General features: G+C 39.7%; 1 protein-coding gene across 5 annotated transcripts in view; it reads right to left on the bottom strand.

The window, feature by feature from the left end:
- The window catches only part of LOC117478868 (transcription factor 4-like), a 188,287-nt gene that overhangs the window by 97,728 nt on the left and 72,801 nt on the right, over positions 1–17,758 (bottom strand). For all 5 annotated transcript variants that reach the window (XM_034125794.1, XM_034125795.1, XM_034125792.1 and 2 more), the window contains one exon: positions 8,221–8,282. In XM_034125794.1, coding sequence (XP_033981685.1) covers positions 8,221–8,282 — 62 coding nt within the window. The remainder of the gene's footprint in view (positions 1–8,220; positions 8,283–17,758) is intronic.

A 17,758-nucleotide genomic window follows, 5' to 3' on the forward strand; every position in this document is an offset into this window, starting at 1 on the left:
AAATAGTTGGCGAATAATTTTATAGTTAACTATTTGATGAATGGATTTAATTTCCCAGATCTATATTACCTTAATTTTTTCATTTTGTGCAAGCATGGTCTGTGTGAGAATGGAGGGGTGGGGGGGATAGGACTTGTTATAATGTTACAAGCCCATTAAATGAACTATTCAAACAGTTTAACGGATTGATACATAGATAAGTAAGTAGGTATTTAGATGATCCATACATTAGAAACTTTAATATTGGATTGGCACTGTATTCCTATTTAATGTGTATAATTCATCATCAGGAGAAACTGTGGTCTCAGCATTAGTGTTTCCCTCCATGTCAACAGTCTTTGACTCGCCCTTGTTTTTTTTCTTCCTGGACTAAACACCAGCTGTTGGGGGCTTGTTCTTCCTGCTGCAGTTGGATTGGTCCAAAAACAGCCAATGGGGACACACTTGGAGGAAAGACAAAAAATATATAGTAATGATGAACACACACACACACCATCCACAACCAGATTCCACTGTACAGCCCACACACAGAGGGGAGGAAGGGCTTTTACTGTCACACACACACACACACACACTAACACACACGCACTCTCAGACTCTTGACCCGTCTGAGTGCTGTGGAGGTCAGAGGTCAGGGGTCAGTGTGTTTGGAGAGCCCTCCGAGTGTTTGAGGACCTGTTTATTGAGGACTAGTGAGAAGTGAACAGGAAGCTGCAGAATAGCATATCTGCTACTGTCTCTCGCGTGTGTGTGTGTGTGTGTGTGTGTGTGTGTGTGTGTGTGTGTGTGAGTGTGTGTCATCTTTAATAGGTAAATTCAGCTTCTGAGGTTCTATGACACCTCGCAGTGCTTGAAAACGGAGCCTTCTGCACTTTTTGCTGACTGATGTGTGATAGCTTCTGTGTGTGTGTGTGTGTGTGTGTGTGTGTGTGTGTGTGTGTGTGTGTGTGTGTGTGTGTGTGTGTGTGTGTGTGTGTGTGTGTGTGTGTGTGAGTGAGTGTGTGTAAAGGGTTAAAGGGTTAAGGGATGTTTTTTTATCATGTAGCATTCCACCAGAACCTCACACTCAGACTGCTGCTGCCTCAGCTGTAATGCCGGCCCACCGCTAACCTACTGATCTGTGAGGAGATAACTGGATGACAGGCATGCTTTGGTGTGGCTGAGAGAGTGTGTGTGTGTGTGTGTGTGTGTGTGTGTGTGTGTGTGTGTGTGTGTGTGTGTGTGTGTGTGTGTGTGTGTGTGTGTGTGTGTGTGTGTGTGTGTGTGTGTGTGTGTCGCCAAAGAAAGAGGGAAGAAAAAGAAGATAACGTCAACCTGAGGAACAACAGTCGTTATTCACATGACCACTTGACAGGCAAATAGAAACACAAGTTCTTTTTGACGTTTGATCAAATCGCTTTTTAATGAAAACCGTCTCACCCTTACAAAAAGACAACTACCGTATCATCCTGACAGGTGTACAAATGCTCCTGACATGGGAAAACTGAGCTTTAAAGTAACTGTCAAGTCAATTTCGGTGTGGAACTCCCTGCTTTGTCACTCTGTGCAGAAGATCAGAGCAACTCTATGTGAGACATCAGGATGGGAGATATCGTGTGATATGATCAAACACACATCCAGTCACATTTCATCAAACAACAGACTGAGAGCGTTTCCTCCTCTGTGTGTTTTGACTGTATTCATGCCACCTTGTTCCAGCAGATGATGGTTTTTGGAGGGTGTTTGGGTGTTTTGAGGTGAGTAGAGTGAGCTGTTGGGGGGTTGGGCTCGTACTTTGGCAGGAGGCCACGTTTCCCAGCCCCCACCATCCATTCACAGCTAGGTGAGAGTATCCAGTCAGCTTTCCAGTTTACACTGGATACAAGCAGTAATACACAACGGTGATACAACTGGATTGAAAAGGTTCTGTTGTGCAGAAAATAAACACTGAGGTATTATGCTGGACGGAAACACCATCGGATCATGAGCCAATGTGTGATCGTCCATTTTTCCATTCCTAACAAAAAAGAACAATATTTTCAAAGGGAGTGCGGCTGTGGCTCAGTGGATAGTGTGCTGGACTTCGAATCAGGGGGTAGCAAATTCGAGTCCCACTGCAGTCAGCATGTCATTGTGTCCCTGGGAAAGACACTTCACCCCAAATTGCTCCTGTGGGGATTGTCCACAGTACTACAGTAATAAAAGCGTCTAACAAATGACATGTAATGTAATGTAAAAAGGACAGCACATATGACACGAATCCCCCTACTTAAACCGACAACATCTATATGTAAGTTTAACCAAAGCTACAGAAAAAAGTTCTGCATGTATCCATGAAAAATCACACACACACACACACACACACACACACTATTCAATTAAATGTAATCAACACTTACACAATGAGCCATTAACACGACCAACTGAAATACTACATTTAATCTAAAACTCTGTGATCCCTAATTTACACCTGCCAGAAATCCTTCAATGAACCTTTTCAAAAGGACATGAATTCTTTGCCAAACTGGATTAAGGTTCAAGGTTCAAGGTTCTTTATTGTCAATCTGACATAGCTACAGAGTAATTATGCAGTTGAAAATCTTATGTCACAGGCTTCTCCAACAATGCAACATAATAACATAACATAATAACAATAAGAGCAAGAGCAATACAAAAATAATAATAGTTATAAAAATGAAATAAAGTTATGATGTGGAATAGTGGTAGATTAGATGATGTGGAATAGTGGTAGATTAACAACCAGAACATAGGAATTCAGAAACATAACATTTTCACTTTATGTGATCATAACTCCCAAATGCAGGTACAAAGAGAAGGGGACCAGGGATGGGGCAGATACAATTACAGCCAAAAATCTCCCAAATTACTGACACTTTCTGCAGAATCTAGCTTGGTTCTAAACGTATGATTCACTGAAAGCACTTTAAGCAATTTCAACGATTATATAGTGCCGTTGAAGACTGTTTCCAATGTTATGTAACCAATCAGAGCTTTGTGGGTGGGAGCAAATTGAATACATTTAGTTCAGTATAAATACAGTATTTAAGTCATTCGTAAACCGACATATTTCTTAGATGGACCAGAGAAACAGTAACTGTTCCCACCAGCACACTAACCCCAAATTCCCAAACAACAGACAATATCAAGAAGATGTCAGACTAAATAATGAATTGTAATTGTAATGGAAGTTCAATACAGATTATTAAAGTCTCAGCTGGAGAAAATGGTCAAATTGTGGCTGTGATTGAGCATCATAACAAAACTGTGGTGTGTTAGAAGTAGACACTGAACTAAACTCGAGCCAAAATGTAGATCCAAAACCTAAATGACTTCAAAACTCCAATGGTACAAATGGATTTGAATTGGTCAGAGAGTTGTGGAATAAACTGGGGTCGTTGGGATTTTGTTCCGCTGTTAGCATGAGCTCATCCTCCCCTCTAAGTGTTTTTTTCTTTCACTAACGGCAGAGGATGAAGCCAGAGGATTTTGGACTTCAGCCCAGCATGTAAATGTATCTGCCATTTCCAAACAATTTCCATCAGGAGCCATTCAGACTGTGTAACAGGATAATTTGACAGCAGCCCAGTAGGAAAGTGGCCAGCGAGGCAGTAATGTTTGATTTATTTCACATTTTTGTCCTCTACAGTTTGCTGTAGCCTCACAAAGGCCACAGCTGGATATGAGAGGTGGTTATAAATAAAAGATCATCAAGTCAGTGATAAATGGATGGATGGATGGATGATGGATGGATGGATGGATGGATGGATGACGGATGGATGGATGGAGGATGGATGGATGGATAGATGGATGGATGGATGGATGGATGGATGGATGGATAGATGGATGGATGGATGGATGGATGGATGGATGGATGGATGGATATGGATGGATGGGTGGATGGATGGATGGATGGGTTGATGGATGGATGGATGATGGATGGATGGATGGATGATGGATGGATGGATGGATGGCTGGATGGATGGATGGGTGGGTGGGTGGGTGGAAGGATGGATGGGTGGGGTGGTGGATTATGAATGGATATGGATGATGGCTGGCTGGCTGGCTGGGTGGGTGCTGGTGGATGGATGGCTCGCTGGCTAGTGGCTGCTGGCTAGCTGGATGGGTGCTGGGTGGCTGGGTGGCTGGGGGCTTGCTGGCTGCTGGCTGGCTGGCTGGCTGGCTGCTGGATGGCTGGCTGGCTGGCTGGCTGGCTGGCTCGCTTGGCTGGCTGGCTGGCTGGCTGGATGGATGGATGGATGGGTGGATGGGTGGATGGAAGGATGGATGGACGGACGGACGGACGGACGGACGGACGGACGGACGGATGGATGGATGGATAGATGGATGGATGGATGGATGAGAGATCCACCATCATTACAAAAGGATTGCTCAATGAACAGATGAATATCACAATTTTACGACAAGAAGAAAACGGTAAATCAATTATTAATACAAGATACAACTACTTTAAGAAATAAAGTATACTGTAAGTGAATGACTTAACAAATGAATCAATGAATGTTCAATTCACAAAATACTGAACTGAACCAGTACTGAGCATGTTCCCTCTCTTTATGTTTGTTCACGAGGTCGTCAGGGCCAAATCCTGTCCTTGTGACAGAAAGAAAAAGGTAAAAACCAAAAGGCAGGAAGGTCTTTCTACCCCTCAGTCTGAAAACTACTATTTTTTGGTTTTCTTTACTTTCTTTCACTCTACTTTCCATTTCCTATTAATTCACAAGGCTCGAAAGTAATCGAAGAAATGACCCTGGGCGACCATATTTGGACTTGGACTTGGTTTTATCGCCCCTATTGGGCAACCCCTGATAACCTCGGTAAAATACTGGTGTTCATCTTCAAAATACAAATAATGAAGAATGTATTTGAACTTCAAATTGAGTGGACCTAGTTTGAAATACTATTGCTATCCTGTTAACATACTTGGAGTAGACCCTTAACCCCCTCTTAATTCAAAATCAGTAGTCATATTGAAACGAAGTATGATAAAAATGTATCCTACACTTCTTCTTGTTTACAGTTTTTTGCGGCAGATAACTTGCAGCCAAAGACCACACTGTTAAATCTGTCAAACTGGGCAAGAGAAGGCAAAAACACTCTGACACGTGAGTCTCTTTATCGGGACGTCGTGATGCTTCCCAGATGCTGCGTTGGTTGTCTTCCACTATGGCACACTACACCATTACCTCCACTGACACTCGATTCTATTCCCAACGTCTGTCGCCTTGGCTCATCGTCATGAAGTCTAACACACATCATACTTTAATAAATCAACAGACAGATCTCTACTGAATCCATACTACTTCATCATTTCATCTGGCATCATGATGAGTTCCCTAATACAACAACTATTCTAATGATAAACTGTTGAAAGAAGTCTTCATTATGGTGACATCACCCATTGGCTGTTTTGAAGCCTTTGGCATTTCTGCCGTCGCCATCTTGCTTTTTTTTCAGAAGCACAAATGACCATGTATATAGAGAACTGGATGCAGCGTTGGAGGCGGAGCCACGTTCCTTGATATGAAAGTTGCTCAATGGCGCATGAAGACAAAATGGCCTCAATAATAAAAATACTCTGATCTGCCGGGACCCGGGTCCAAGGAGCGGTTTCCTTAAGCCCCGCCTTCTATCTGCTCCGTCACGTCTGGTTTCCACTCAGTCAAATGAAGGGAGAGGGAAAGTAACTCTGGATTCTGGACTTTAAGGACCTAATGATTTAATTAAAGTCTATAATATTTTTACTGGATAGTTGCTAAACCTAAACAAATATGATACGCCACTTTACAGAGGTCTTTGTCCCAATCAAAGTCAGAAATTGGAAAAAGTTTGGGCCCAATGACGTCCCATGACTGACACAGAAGTATCAGTACCGCTGTTTGGCTACTACGTACATTTGCTTCAACGCCTGTCTAACTTCCGTGGGCTAAAAAGTGACAGAAGAGGGTGGAGCTCAGTAAAGAAAGTAGATTACAATTAGCGCCAATGGTATGAAATGGGATACACTTCCTGTCTCCTAAATGGCCTTGGTTTTTTGTATTTAGATTTTACTCATCTGACATTACATGTTTAAATAGATAACACATGTTTAAGATATAAATGACCTACATGAATGTTAGTTGATATTTGCTAAAAATGTTTAAACAGTTTGACTTATGCTCTTTTTGCAAGATCTTGTGAGAGGGTTGGAGACGGACAAGTGCAGATTCACGTAAAATATGCACTTTTGAAACAAGGGCCCAATATTTGGTGACCCTGATGCAAGACACAGTACACATACTAGTACGTTTTATAAAGTAGTTCATTCATAACATCAAAAGTGTAATTCTTTTGAAAAGTTTTGTTGCAACAATGAAAGGCGTTCACCTGTAAAATCAAAAATCTTTATATCTGAATTATTGCGCATTTTAACAATATCCTAATTCTAATCTAATTCCCCTGATGTGAAACCTTCGACCTCACTACTGGAAATGTAACAGCTTTCATTCATTAACCATAATCTGTAACATGATTTTATCACATCTTTGATTTTGTATGAGCACGAAAACCGCTTCTTTGATAAGCTTTAATTCATAGATGTTCAATACCAAAACAAAAATGAATGAATATCATCAGAACGAGTCCAACAGCCTGTGCTCATATGTGATTTTTCATTTCAAAAACTAGAAGGAGGTCATCAAATTACAGCGAGCACATCCAGCCTCTCTGTTTAATATTCCATCGGCAGAATCAAACGCCAACATCTGTATTTCCTCCTAATTATCAACGTGCATCTTCTCGTGGATGCATATGGTCCGTGAGCGGGAAGATTACAGTGCTTTCCTAAACCCAGCCATTACCCAAGTCCACAACACCTGGCTCCACCACCGACGATAAATATTCCTTTAAAAATAATTATACTTGAAGTTAAAATGAGTAATTATTTGTTTTATGAAGTTGGGGAAATGTAGTAAAGTTGAGAATCTCTAAGGAAAACATAAAAATATAAAAAAAACATGCAACAGATGTTGTTTTTAGTAGATGTGAGGATGATTGACACATAGGAAGCTAGATAATAAAACAACCAAATCACCTGTTGTGCTGCTACCTGCATGATTTAAACACAGCGGAGAAGTTGCAGGGAACAATAAGTCAAAGACTACTTTAAAACTGCATTGATCAACTTTTCATATCAACAAAAGAGAAAACGCCTAATAAAATGAATGGGATGTTTTGACACATACTCACAAATAATGGCCAATAACATTTAAATAATAACATAATTAACTTCAGAATCATCTCATCAACACAGCCCAGTCAGTTATACTTAAGGTGTTGCTGAAATATTGACCCTAAATCTATAAACTGCACATAAACTTGACTTAAATGGGAGGAAAATGTGCCTAATGAATGTGGAAGTTGGCGTCATTTTGCTTACATATTATCCATTTTTGTGAGATGGTTATTAACTAATAGAGTAAAATGAATAGTAATAGATGCAGTGAATCCCTTACTTTAAAAACAACATCATTCACTACCACTGACCTCAGATCAACTCCAAACAGGGTTGCTCTCCTGTGTATGTTCACAGCTTTATCAAATAAAGCTCTAATGCTGAGCGACAGGCTTTAACCCTGTAAGGCCCCCAGTTGTTATTTTACAACATCACTTTAAAGGTGGGGTATGTAAGTTTGAGATAATATAATAATGGATTTTTTGTCAAAGCACTTAAGATATTCATTGCTATCGGGATGTTAAGAGCATTCCATGGAATATAACAAAAAGTGTATCTCGAGCCGGTTTCTCAAACTTACCTACCCCACCTTTAAACTATCCTAAAAAAGTCAGTAAATGTTTCGTTTTTTTAAAGACTACATTTACATAGTCCAAAGGTCCTTTTGTCCAGCCTCACAATGCTATTGGGTAGTAAATGTGACTGATGTGTGATTATTATTCATGCTATATACTGATATAGGGCAAAGTAAGCAATCAATCCTGCAAATTAACCCTTAGTTGTTCAATATATTTATTCAGACGATGTGAGTAGAAATACAGAAATTCTGCTCCTAAGGCCAACGTTGCAATATTACAATATTTCCCTAAAAACTTACAAAAACGTAAACAATTTGAAAACTCTTTCATTTCTGCACCAGAGGCTTCCTACAAAAACATCTGAAAGGTCAAACATTTTTTATAAAAGAAGACAGTCAGAGTGTTACTGACCTGGTGGCAGTGTGGGTTGGACTCTCTGCCGTACGAGTACGAACTCCTCTCTGATTTCCCTCCTGAGGACGACAAGAGAAGAGAGGGAGCAGTTAGCAATCTGCGTCATTTCAACAACGATCCATATCTTTACTGAAAACAACAAGAGTCAAACACTCAGTATTTAATCTGTGAAGCCAATGAAATTAAATGTAAATGTTAGGGTTAGCAGAGTTAGCGGTCACGGCACGTCCACACAGCGGCGTGCGTTGAAGCTTGCCGGCGGGCGTGTCTGAAACTCGACCAACAACCAATCACATGAATCTCCCGCCCCTGACACACAAGCAGCGGTTTGATTGGCTGGAGCTTGTACTGGCATATGATTCGATTGGCTGACGCTTCTGCCGAGGCTTCAAAAGTTGAACATTGCTCAACTTTTGCAGCGAGCCACGCCAGCAAAGCTCCGCTTCGCTTCCCACAATGCAGTTCGGCGGAAAGTGACGTCACCCCATTCAAAGTGAATGGTGAAGCTTTCAACGCACGCCGCTGTGTGGACGGGCCGTTAGAGTTAGGGTGACAGGCCTTAAAAATGTTAAGTTCATAAAAAGAAGCAGCAAAATAAATAATAAATTGAGTAATACAAAAAACATGACAATGGAGTGTTTTAATATTGAATAATGAATAGATTTCCAGTTAACAAATACACATTCCCTCCCAGGAAAAATACAACAAAAACATGATTTTCACTTTTATTATTATTATTATTATTATTATTATTATTATTATTATTATTATTATTATTATTATTATTATTATTATTATTATTCATGGTGATAGATAGAACAGAAACATATTCATAGCAAATGTAAATTTCAATCTTTATTTAGCATTACCGATTTCAGTCATGGAGCAGATTTACACGTATACAATACTTTATTCAAATACATAATTCAATTCATCCTTCACCTTTCAGATCGTTTCCTGCTTTAATGACTTATTATTCATTTTCAAATTATCATTCATTTTCACTTTGTTCACCACGGTAAGAGATGTTCAGTAGCATACAGCCAAAGCCATGTTTTATGATCACAGTTTTCAAAGTGTGTTCTCTGCTCTCTGCTCTCAAAGCACAACAAACCAGACATCTGCTGGGCCTGCAATGCACAGGAAACTCTTTATGCTACAAGCAACATTCACACAGCACCTTCTTTTAGGTGTAGATTAGCTCTCTTTACATGTAGAGCAAAAACAAAGTAATTACGAGACAATATATACAGAGTTTAGGTGGCAATTAGTAACATCTACGAACCAAGAGAAGTTATTGTGTCTCAGATCACTGTAGAAGTTCTGTAATCCTTTTGAAATGTTAAATGGCAGAACATCCCTCATTACCTGAATACATCCCTGCTCTATCAACCGTTTGAAGGTTTGCCAATTATGCTACTGTACTGTTCATCCTCATTGTCTTCAATGTTGGTCAATTGAGACTCAAGAAGTGTACGGTACTCAAAACGACATATTTTCTCAATCATCACGATCTTCACTGGATATCCAATATGGTCAAAGAACAGTTTTCCATTACCAACATGTGCCACCATGGTCTTATACACTGATCCCAGACCAGAGGTACATGAACCCCAAGAGGTAGAAAGGGTTGGAAATAAGCAAAAGTCAACATTTATCACTGCCCTTACAACCATTTCTATAATAATTACAATTACCGGAAAGCAGATCACTGCCTCCGCTGTCTGAAGTGTCATCACCTCATAGTTTTGCTAGGATTTTGTGTCATAATAAGTGTATGAAAAAGGGTAAAGAAAACTTGTTTTGTTAGATCACAGTGACATTTTTTCATATTTCAAGGTGGACATTTGTGCCAAAGTTGTGAAGGGGTTCTTGAAAAATTGGGTTTACGAAAATGGGAAAGATGACCTTGACCTCAGACATGATGCCACATTTAATTAATAGCTAAAACCTAGGTAACCTGTAAATACATTCAATTATTTGAGGAAAATGTTCCAGTTCTAAATCCTTCTAATTTAGTCTGTTTTCAGGCTATTCATTTTGGAGGTTAATGTATTTGTAATATTTGTGTCGTAAGCCCTAATATATATCTGATTTGAAAGTTATGGGCACGAGAAAAAAGAGCGCAGACATCCTCACCTACCCTACTGTATTAACCAAATGTCTTTGTTCCTTCGTGTTTAACCATGATTGAAATCTGACTCCAGATCTGCTAACAGTAGTCCAAGGACTGATCAGAAGATGACAGGGAGGCGAAGTGTCCTTGGCAGGTAACCGACCATCACTCCAATACACCAACCAAACAGTCTGGCTGTGAATAAGGTGTCTGATGAATTTCCGAAAACAGCAGTGGTCGCCTTAGCGTCGACAACAAAGCTCATTTCCTCATTTCTGAACAGCCTTTGCTTTCCTCCGAGCTGCGGGACCACTTGGGGACTATTTTTACCACACAGACATTCTTTTTGGATAAAACCTTAAATCTTCAGCCAGTCTAAATATCAAACCGCGGTTAGTGTGTAATTACATTCTGCGGTCGGTGCAGCCGTACGAGATGAAATGGAGGGTTTTGTAGCGAGCGTGTGTGAGGGAAATGAAGCGTGTACGCGGTGAAGGGTTTGAATCAGGCGTGTATAGACCGCCGCTGAATACACGCCAACATGGTAGTCGTTGCAAAAGAGGTTGATAATTACAGCCGTACAGAATGGGAATGTGGTCGAGTGTGTGTGTGTGTGTGTGTGTGTGTGTGTGTGTGTGTGTGTGTGTGTGTGTGTGTGTGACCGATACAGCGGCCTCGGCTTCAGCTAAGACTGATGCCAGCTGGACCGGTTTGGCAGATATACAAAGACTCCTACACACACACACACATACTGGAAGTCACTGGCACAGATATACACACACACACACACACACACACACACACACACACACACACGTAAATGTGCATAACATACATACAGTATATATAGCCCAGTATACAGACACACACATGCAAATATCATTTTGCATGGTACCTAAATATGACCATACACAGAATCACATGCACTTCAAAATTCACACACACACACACACACACACACACACACACACACACACACACACACACACACACACACACGTCTATTTAGATGTAACACTGCAGACACCTTGGACACAGTACCACAACCTGCAACAAAACATGCATATTATGAAAATATTTCAAGATGTTACCAGAAATATGATATTTAAGATAAATGGATCTATAATTCCCACGCCTACAACCTTTCCAAAAGGACAATAAAAACGTTTAAAATAATACTTTTTAAATCGTTTTTAAGGAATTTATACATTAAATAAATATAATTGTAAAACATTAAGGCATCTGGTCATTTAATGTGTATCTTTTACAAGGCTGACACATTTATTCTGTGCTATTAGTGGTATTATACATTATTGGCAATTATTAAATTGAAATTTCAACAAAGCACTTAGTATGTAAATTGCATAAAATGATAGGGTCGGATTTACCATTAATTCACTGATTGTTCTTTATAACCTTTTTTTACTGGAAAAGGGCATCAGCAAATATTTATTTAGTTAATTCATTATTTTATCCATCCATTCATTAACTAATTCACTCATTAACACACTTACCTCTTAAAATACCTTCAAGGTCTTTAAACACACACCCACACACACACACACACACACACACACACACACACACACACACACACACACACACACCCACACACACACACACACACACACACACACACACACACACACACACACACACACACACACACACACACACACACACACACACACACACACACACTCACACACCATGTATTTGTTTCTTGTTCTGCCGCTGCCTGCTCTTCGTGTTTAGGCAACAATTATATGTTAACCTCGTTTGGGATTGTATTCCCTTGTGTTGAATTAAATAATTATTAGGATGTTATGTGTCTATAGTATTTAACTTTTTATCAATAAAAACAATGTGTTTGTTCCAGGATGACATCCATCGAAAAAAACTCCAATTGGTAGCTGGAAAGAAATTACCAGAATGCTAATTCTTGTTCAAATGACAGGATTTGGTGCATAAAACATACGTCATGTCACTGAATGCTGTTCATCATGTGATTTAGATTGAAACATATCAATGAGGATATCAATAACCTAAATTTAGAAGCTACTGATACTACAAAAAACCTATTCTGATTTGACGACATAACAGACCCCAGCTCTATATTTTCATTTGAACACGGCAACCTTTTCACCCCCGCTGTCTCAGCAGGCCGAGCACATGTTGAACACACAAACAAAAACCCTTGGTATTTTAATTTGGCCATTAAAGAGAATGCAGCAAAGAAAAAAAAGAAGCCAAGCAGGGGCAGAGCAATGCAGGATGGGAAGGGTCAGCCACAAAATCACACACACACACACACACACACACACACACACAACACACACACACACACACACACAACACACACACACACACAACACACACACACACACACACACACACACACACACACACCACACCCACACACACCATGTATGCATCACTTCAGGGGACATTACATTGACTTACATGCATTTCCTGGAGACTTATCCTAACCTTAACCATAACCAACACATGCCTAACCCTTACCCTAACCCTTACCCTTAACCTTACCCTAACCCTTACCCTTAACCTTACCCTTACCCTAACCCTAACCCTAACCCTAACCAAGTCTTCACCCAAAAATTAATGATGTCCCCATAAGGGAGGCGAGTCCCCACACGTGACTGTGTAAACAGATGTAGGTCCCCACAAGTATAGTAATGCTAGGCCACATACACACACACACACACACACACACACACACACACACACACACACACACACACACACACACACACACACTCACACACACACACACACACACCACACACACACACACTCATACGAGAGAGAACACATTTCGCAGGACGAAGGAATGACTTCTACTTCGATGGCAGATTCCGTCCAGAAAAATCTAAACAAATGTACAATTACAAAATACATTTCGCAGTCAAGCTGACACATCACATTGCCAACTGCATTTCTTTCCTCAGTCTGTTTCATACACAATGTTCTCTGATCCCATCAGACTACTTTGGAACAAATCCCAGCAGAACCTCCTATCCTCTCGTCTCTACTCTATTTCCCTATAAATCTCCATGCCCACCAAAATAAAAGCATTTCTATGAACATTTTTGGTTGGTTTTGGATTTTGCAGAATGTTATTTCCAGAGGGTTACAAAATGTGAACATATTTCAAGGAACCCATCAAAACAGAAACCTCTTTTGAAAATAGTTCATTTGATCTTACAGTAATCCTAGACCCTCATATAAAGATTATAAAGCATCATAGAGGGCAGCATCAAGAACACATTTATTAAACTATACTCACAACAGGCATCCTGAAAAACAATACCTTCAAAGGAAGACCAACAATCATCAAAAGACGGAAGAAAATCATCTGGCAAACTCTAACAATAGATGTTTTGTTAAGGTATGATTTTTGTAAACAGCTTCACAAAAAACGTACCAGGTTGCTCCTTCAAGAAATCTAACCAACCTCAGAAAGGGTCATAAACAACAGAAGAAGTGATTTTATCTGAAGATATTTCTCATGTCATGGGGGCTGAAGACATAGATAGAACATTATTAAAAAAAGATATGACTTAATATCGTAAAGCCCTGATGTAACTTTGCGGAACCTTTGACAATTGTGAGTTCTCAGGAAACAGTCTTCACAACCAAAGTGCCTTCAAGAACATTCAAAATACAGAATTTGTTATTCTCATAAAGCTCCACAGAAACCTTTGGTATTGTTTCCAGAACCCTGACAGTTTGAGAAAACTTCAACACACGTACAGTAGATGTCTTACAGGTTTCTTTGTGGATGATTGAGGAACTTGGGTTTGCCAAATGTCTGAAGTGTAAACATTGTTCAGGTGTTCTCTTTGTGCAAACACTTTTTAAAAAGCTTGTCGTTTCTCAAAAGACTCATCGACGGACCTGTTTTCAGTAAGGTTGATTTGATCTGATGATACTTGAGGTGACTCATCACAGGGTCTGGATAACTGAAACGTATAAGAAGGGGCTCACAGCATCCTCAGAATATATTAAATAAACCTACTTCCTAAGCCCCAATGGTGCAGGAATCTTGAATTAACCCTCTAAAATAGGAAGTTCCTTAAGTGGTTCCAAGGATTAATGAATCTTGAACGTGTTCTAAGATTATAGACAAAGCTAATTTTAGAAGAGGGGATTGCATGTAGGATTATTATAAAGATGCTAATAATTTTGACACAGAGTTCATTTTAAGTAGAAATACCAAACACGTGCTCACTTGTCGAACATGAGCATTTTCATGATTTCCTCCATTTACTATCATAACTAGATGAAGAGTTTCAGGATTTTGGAATATTTATCGGATATTTTTGACGCTTCAATCCACATTCTGATTAAGTAGGTGCAAGCAGTAGCCTTACAATAAGTGTATCTATAACCAGACATATCACAGGAGTCTACAAAGCAAAACAACAGAATACATCTTCTTAAATGAAGGTTTTCTAACCTCAACTTTACTTCCGCCAAACCCCTGCTTCTCTAAAGGACCCTGAAGTGACATTTTTTTTCCTGGACGAGGACATAAACCGGCTCATTGGCTGTGAGGAGGACCCTCAGACAAACGGCCACTCATTAGAGAGTGCTGGCTGCAGAGGTACAAAAGGTGGAGGAGGGGAGGTCGGCCCCCTCCTCTGTATACGGCCCATAGAGAAGGCGCTGAGGCAGGAGCACCAAATCCCTGCTAATCCACAACGCTCAGAGACAAAGAGGAAACACAAATAAGCTCCATTACAAGCTGAGAGCTAACAGAACCAGAGCGCTCTGCTACTCTGTTCGCTATTATCACACTGCATGCATATGATCAAACCTACTCTGACGAACCCTAACCCTTAAATAATCCTGAACCAAAACCGAACCTAGTGCAGCAGATTTGACAGCAAATGAGAAATGTACCCTATCAAGATCACAAGATGCTACAAGAATTATTTCCAAGCTGTTACAAGTTCATATTTATAAAAGTATGCACTGAAATTAAGATCTGTACTGGGTTAAGGGAACTCATATAGATGTAATGGGCTGATATAATGACCTTCTTGACATTTTCAAAAATATTTATTTATATATTTTGTCGAAAATAAGTTAAGATCTACTTTCTAGAGTCAAAAGTCAATGTTGAATATTTCTCACTTGAAACTAGACAAGTTTATTTCTCACATATGCTAATTCATCAACAATTCACACGTTCAATATTTACATACTTAAACATTTGATTTTCGGATAATTCACTTGTGAAACGTGGAACATCAGTCAGAACCATGTTCAAATCTCAATTGCAAACAATCACAAAATAATCTTTACGGACACAAACACATAATACGGTTTATGCATCTACGAATATGATGATTTTGTGAGATTATCTGAACAACATCATGTTCCTTTGTCAGTTAAGTAAATGGTCAAATTAAGGCTGAATTAACCATTGCGTAGATACAAAAATGTGGTTTCCCAACAGCGCTGTTTTTATTATCTCATGCAAAGTTGACATGTTGTAAATACATGCTATTTAACAGCACCATCACAAACAATGACGAACAATCACAAAACATTTAGACACATTTACCCCTGACCTAAACATAATCTTAGTACTGCGAGCGCGTACTTCTGTCCTTGTGAAGCTCGACTAAACCTTTAAACAACGGACAATCAACACACACATATTGACCTTTTGAACCACTTTTCTTTGTCAGTTTCTCCTCCTGTACTGGACCTTGAATGTGTCGAAATAACGCACAAAACAAACCCTTAAAACACATTGACTTTGGACAAATTACAAGCTACAGAAAGCCCTCTCTGTGTTTGGATTAAAGCCAGCACTAAGCAGTCAGCACAAAAGAGCCGCTTCTCAATCTCCTCACTTCGCACGATGTCACACCGTCAGATTTTTTAAAGGTCATTGCTTTTGTTTTACCTTTTCTTTGGTGTTTTTTAAACCAGCGTGTTCATTGAAAAGCGTTTCACAGATCATGGCAAGGACAAGACGCAGCATGAAGCGAAACCAAGGAGAGCAAACACTCATAACGCATGATCCAAAACTAGAGACACGCTCACTGTGTGTGTATAAATAGTGGATTTTGTTGGACTCGCCTACACAGCAGAAGCCCACAAAGCAACAGCACTTTGTATTCTGGTCATGTCTGCCTCCTCGACGACTCTCAAACCTGGAGTGTTAGTCTTGTCATTTCTTTCCACTATTTTTGTCTTTACACTGTTGATACATGAGCATTTCATTGCAGTTCTCCTTTTGGTGATATCCGTTTGTAACTTGTGTTTTTTTTTTAGCCATAGCAGTGTTTGGGATGGATTTGGATGGACTGTTCCCATTTTGGATTTGGTTCCTAATTGGTAAATGACTCAAAGCTTCAACGCCAAGAACTCCTTCATGGAGGCTGCAGAGATTGACTGAACATGGCCGATTGCCTTCAATGAAACTTCGCAAAAAGCGTCAACAAAGTCAATAAAACAACTGCTAGATCCAATATTTACAGGTGGCTACAGTACGACCGCATTTCAAATGTAGTGTAGGGTAGTGGTGGTCAGCACTCAGTTACTCCCTGTAATTGATCATTGTAAGTCGCTCATTAAATGAAATGTAATGTAAAAATGTGTCCTTGTTCTTGGGGTTTAGGCAAAAAATCTACTTGTGTAGGTCAGGAACAAACAGTCAGGGAGGATTGTTTGTGAAGATGCTTATCATTATATTATCTTCTATCAATACATCAGTGCAAGGGCAGGAGAGTGAAGGAAACAAGTGAGGAGGGAACAGGTGGAAAAGAAGATAAGAGAATGGGAGAGAGGAGGACATTAGATACAAAGGAGGAAACAAACAAGTGGATAGAAAAAGGAGAGAAGCGTAGGAAAGAAGAAAACAGAAGAGCCAAGAGAAGGAAGAGAGAAGAGGAAACAAGAGAGGAGAGGAGAGGACAGAAAAGAAGCAAAAGAAGGAAACGACAAAAAAAAGGAGACAGAAGAGAGAGAAGAGAAGAGGAGACAAGAGACGAGGAAACAAAGGAGGAGAGAAGAGAACGAGGAAGGAGACAAGGAAACAAGAATGTATCCTGACAGTATTTGACATCCCTGATTTCATTAAATATTTTATTAATTCATTTCCAATTGTGTTATATTTTTTTCCATCCAAATTAATTGAGATGTAGACAACCAAACATGCAGTTGTTCTAGGAGTCATGATGTCACGTCTTGACTGAATTTGATTGATAATGTCAATGCTTTTATAAGTGTTATTTTGTTATTGTGTTTTATTCAGAATAATCTTCAAAAATGTTCAGTCAATATTGAAATGTGACTATTTGTTGGCATTTGATGGATTTGGACCGTCACGTGTGGCACTGATGGAGTTGTTCTGGGAGTCGATGCCGACGTCTAGACTCG

Source organism: Trematomus bernacchii, unplaced genomic scaffold, assembly GCF_902827165.1.
Source record: "Trematomus bernacchii unplaced genomic scaffold, fTreBer1.1, whole genome shotgun sequence".
Taxonomy (NCBI): Eukaryota; Metazoa; Chordata; class Actinopteri; order Perciformes; family Nototheniidae; genus Trematomus; species Trematomus bernacchii.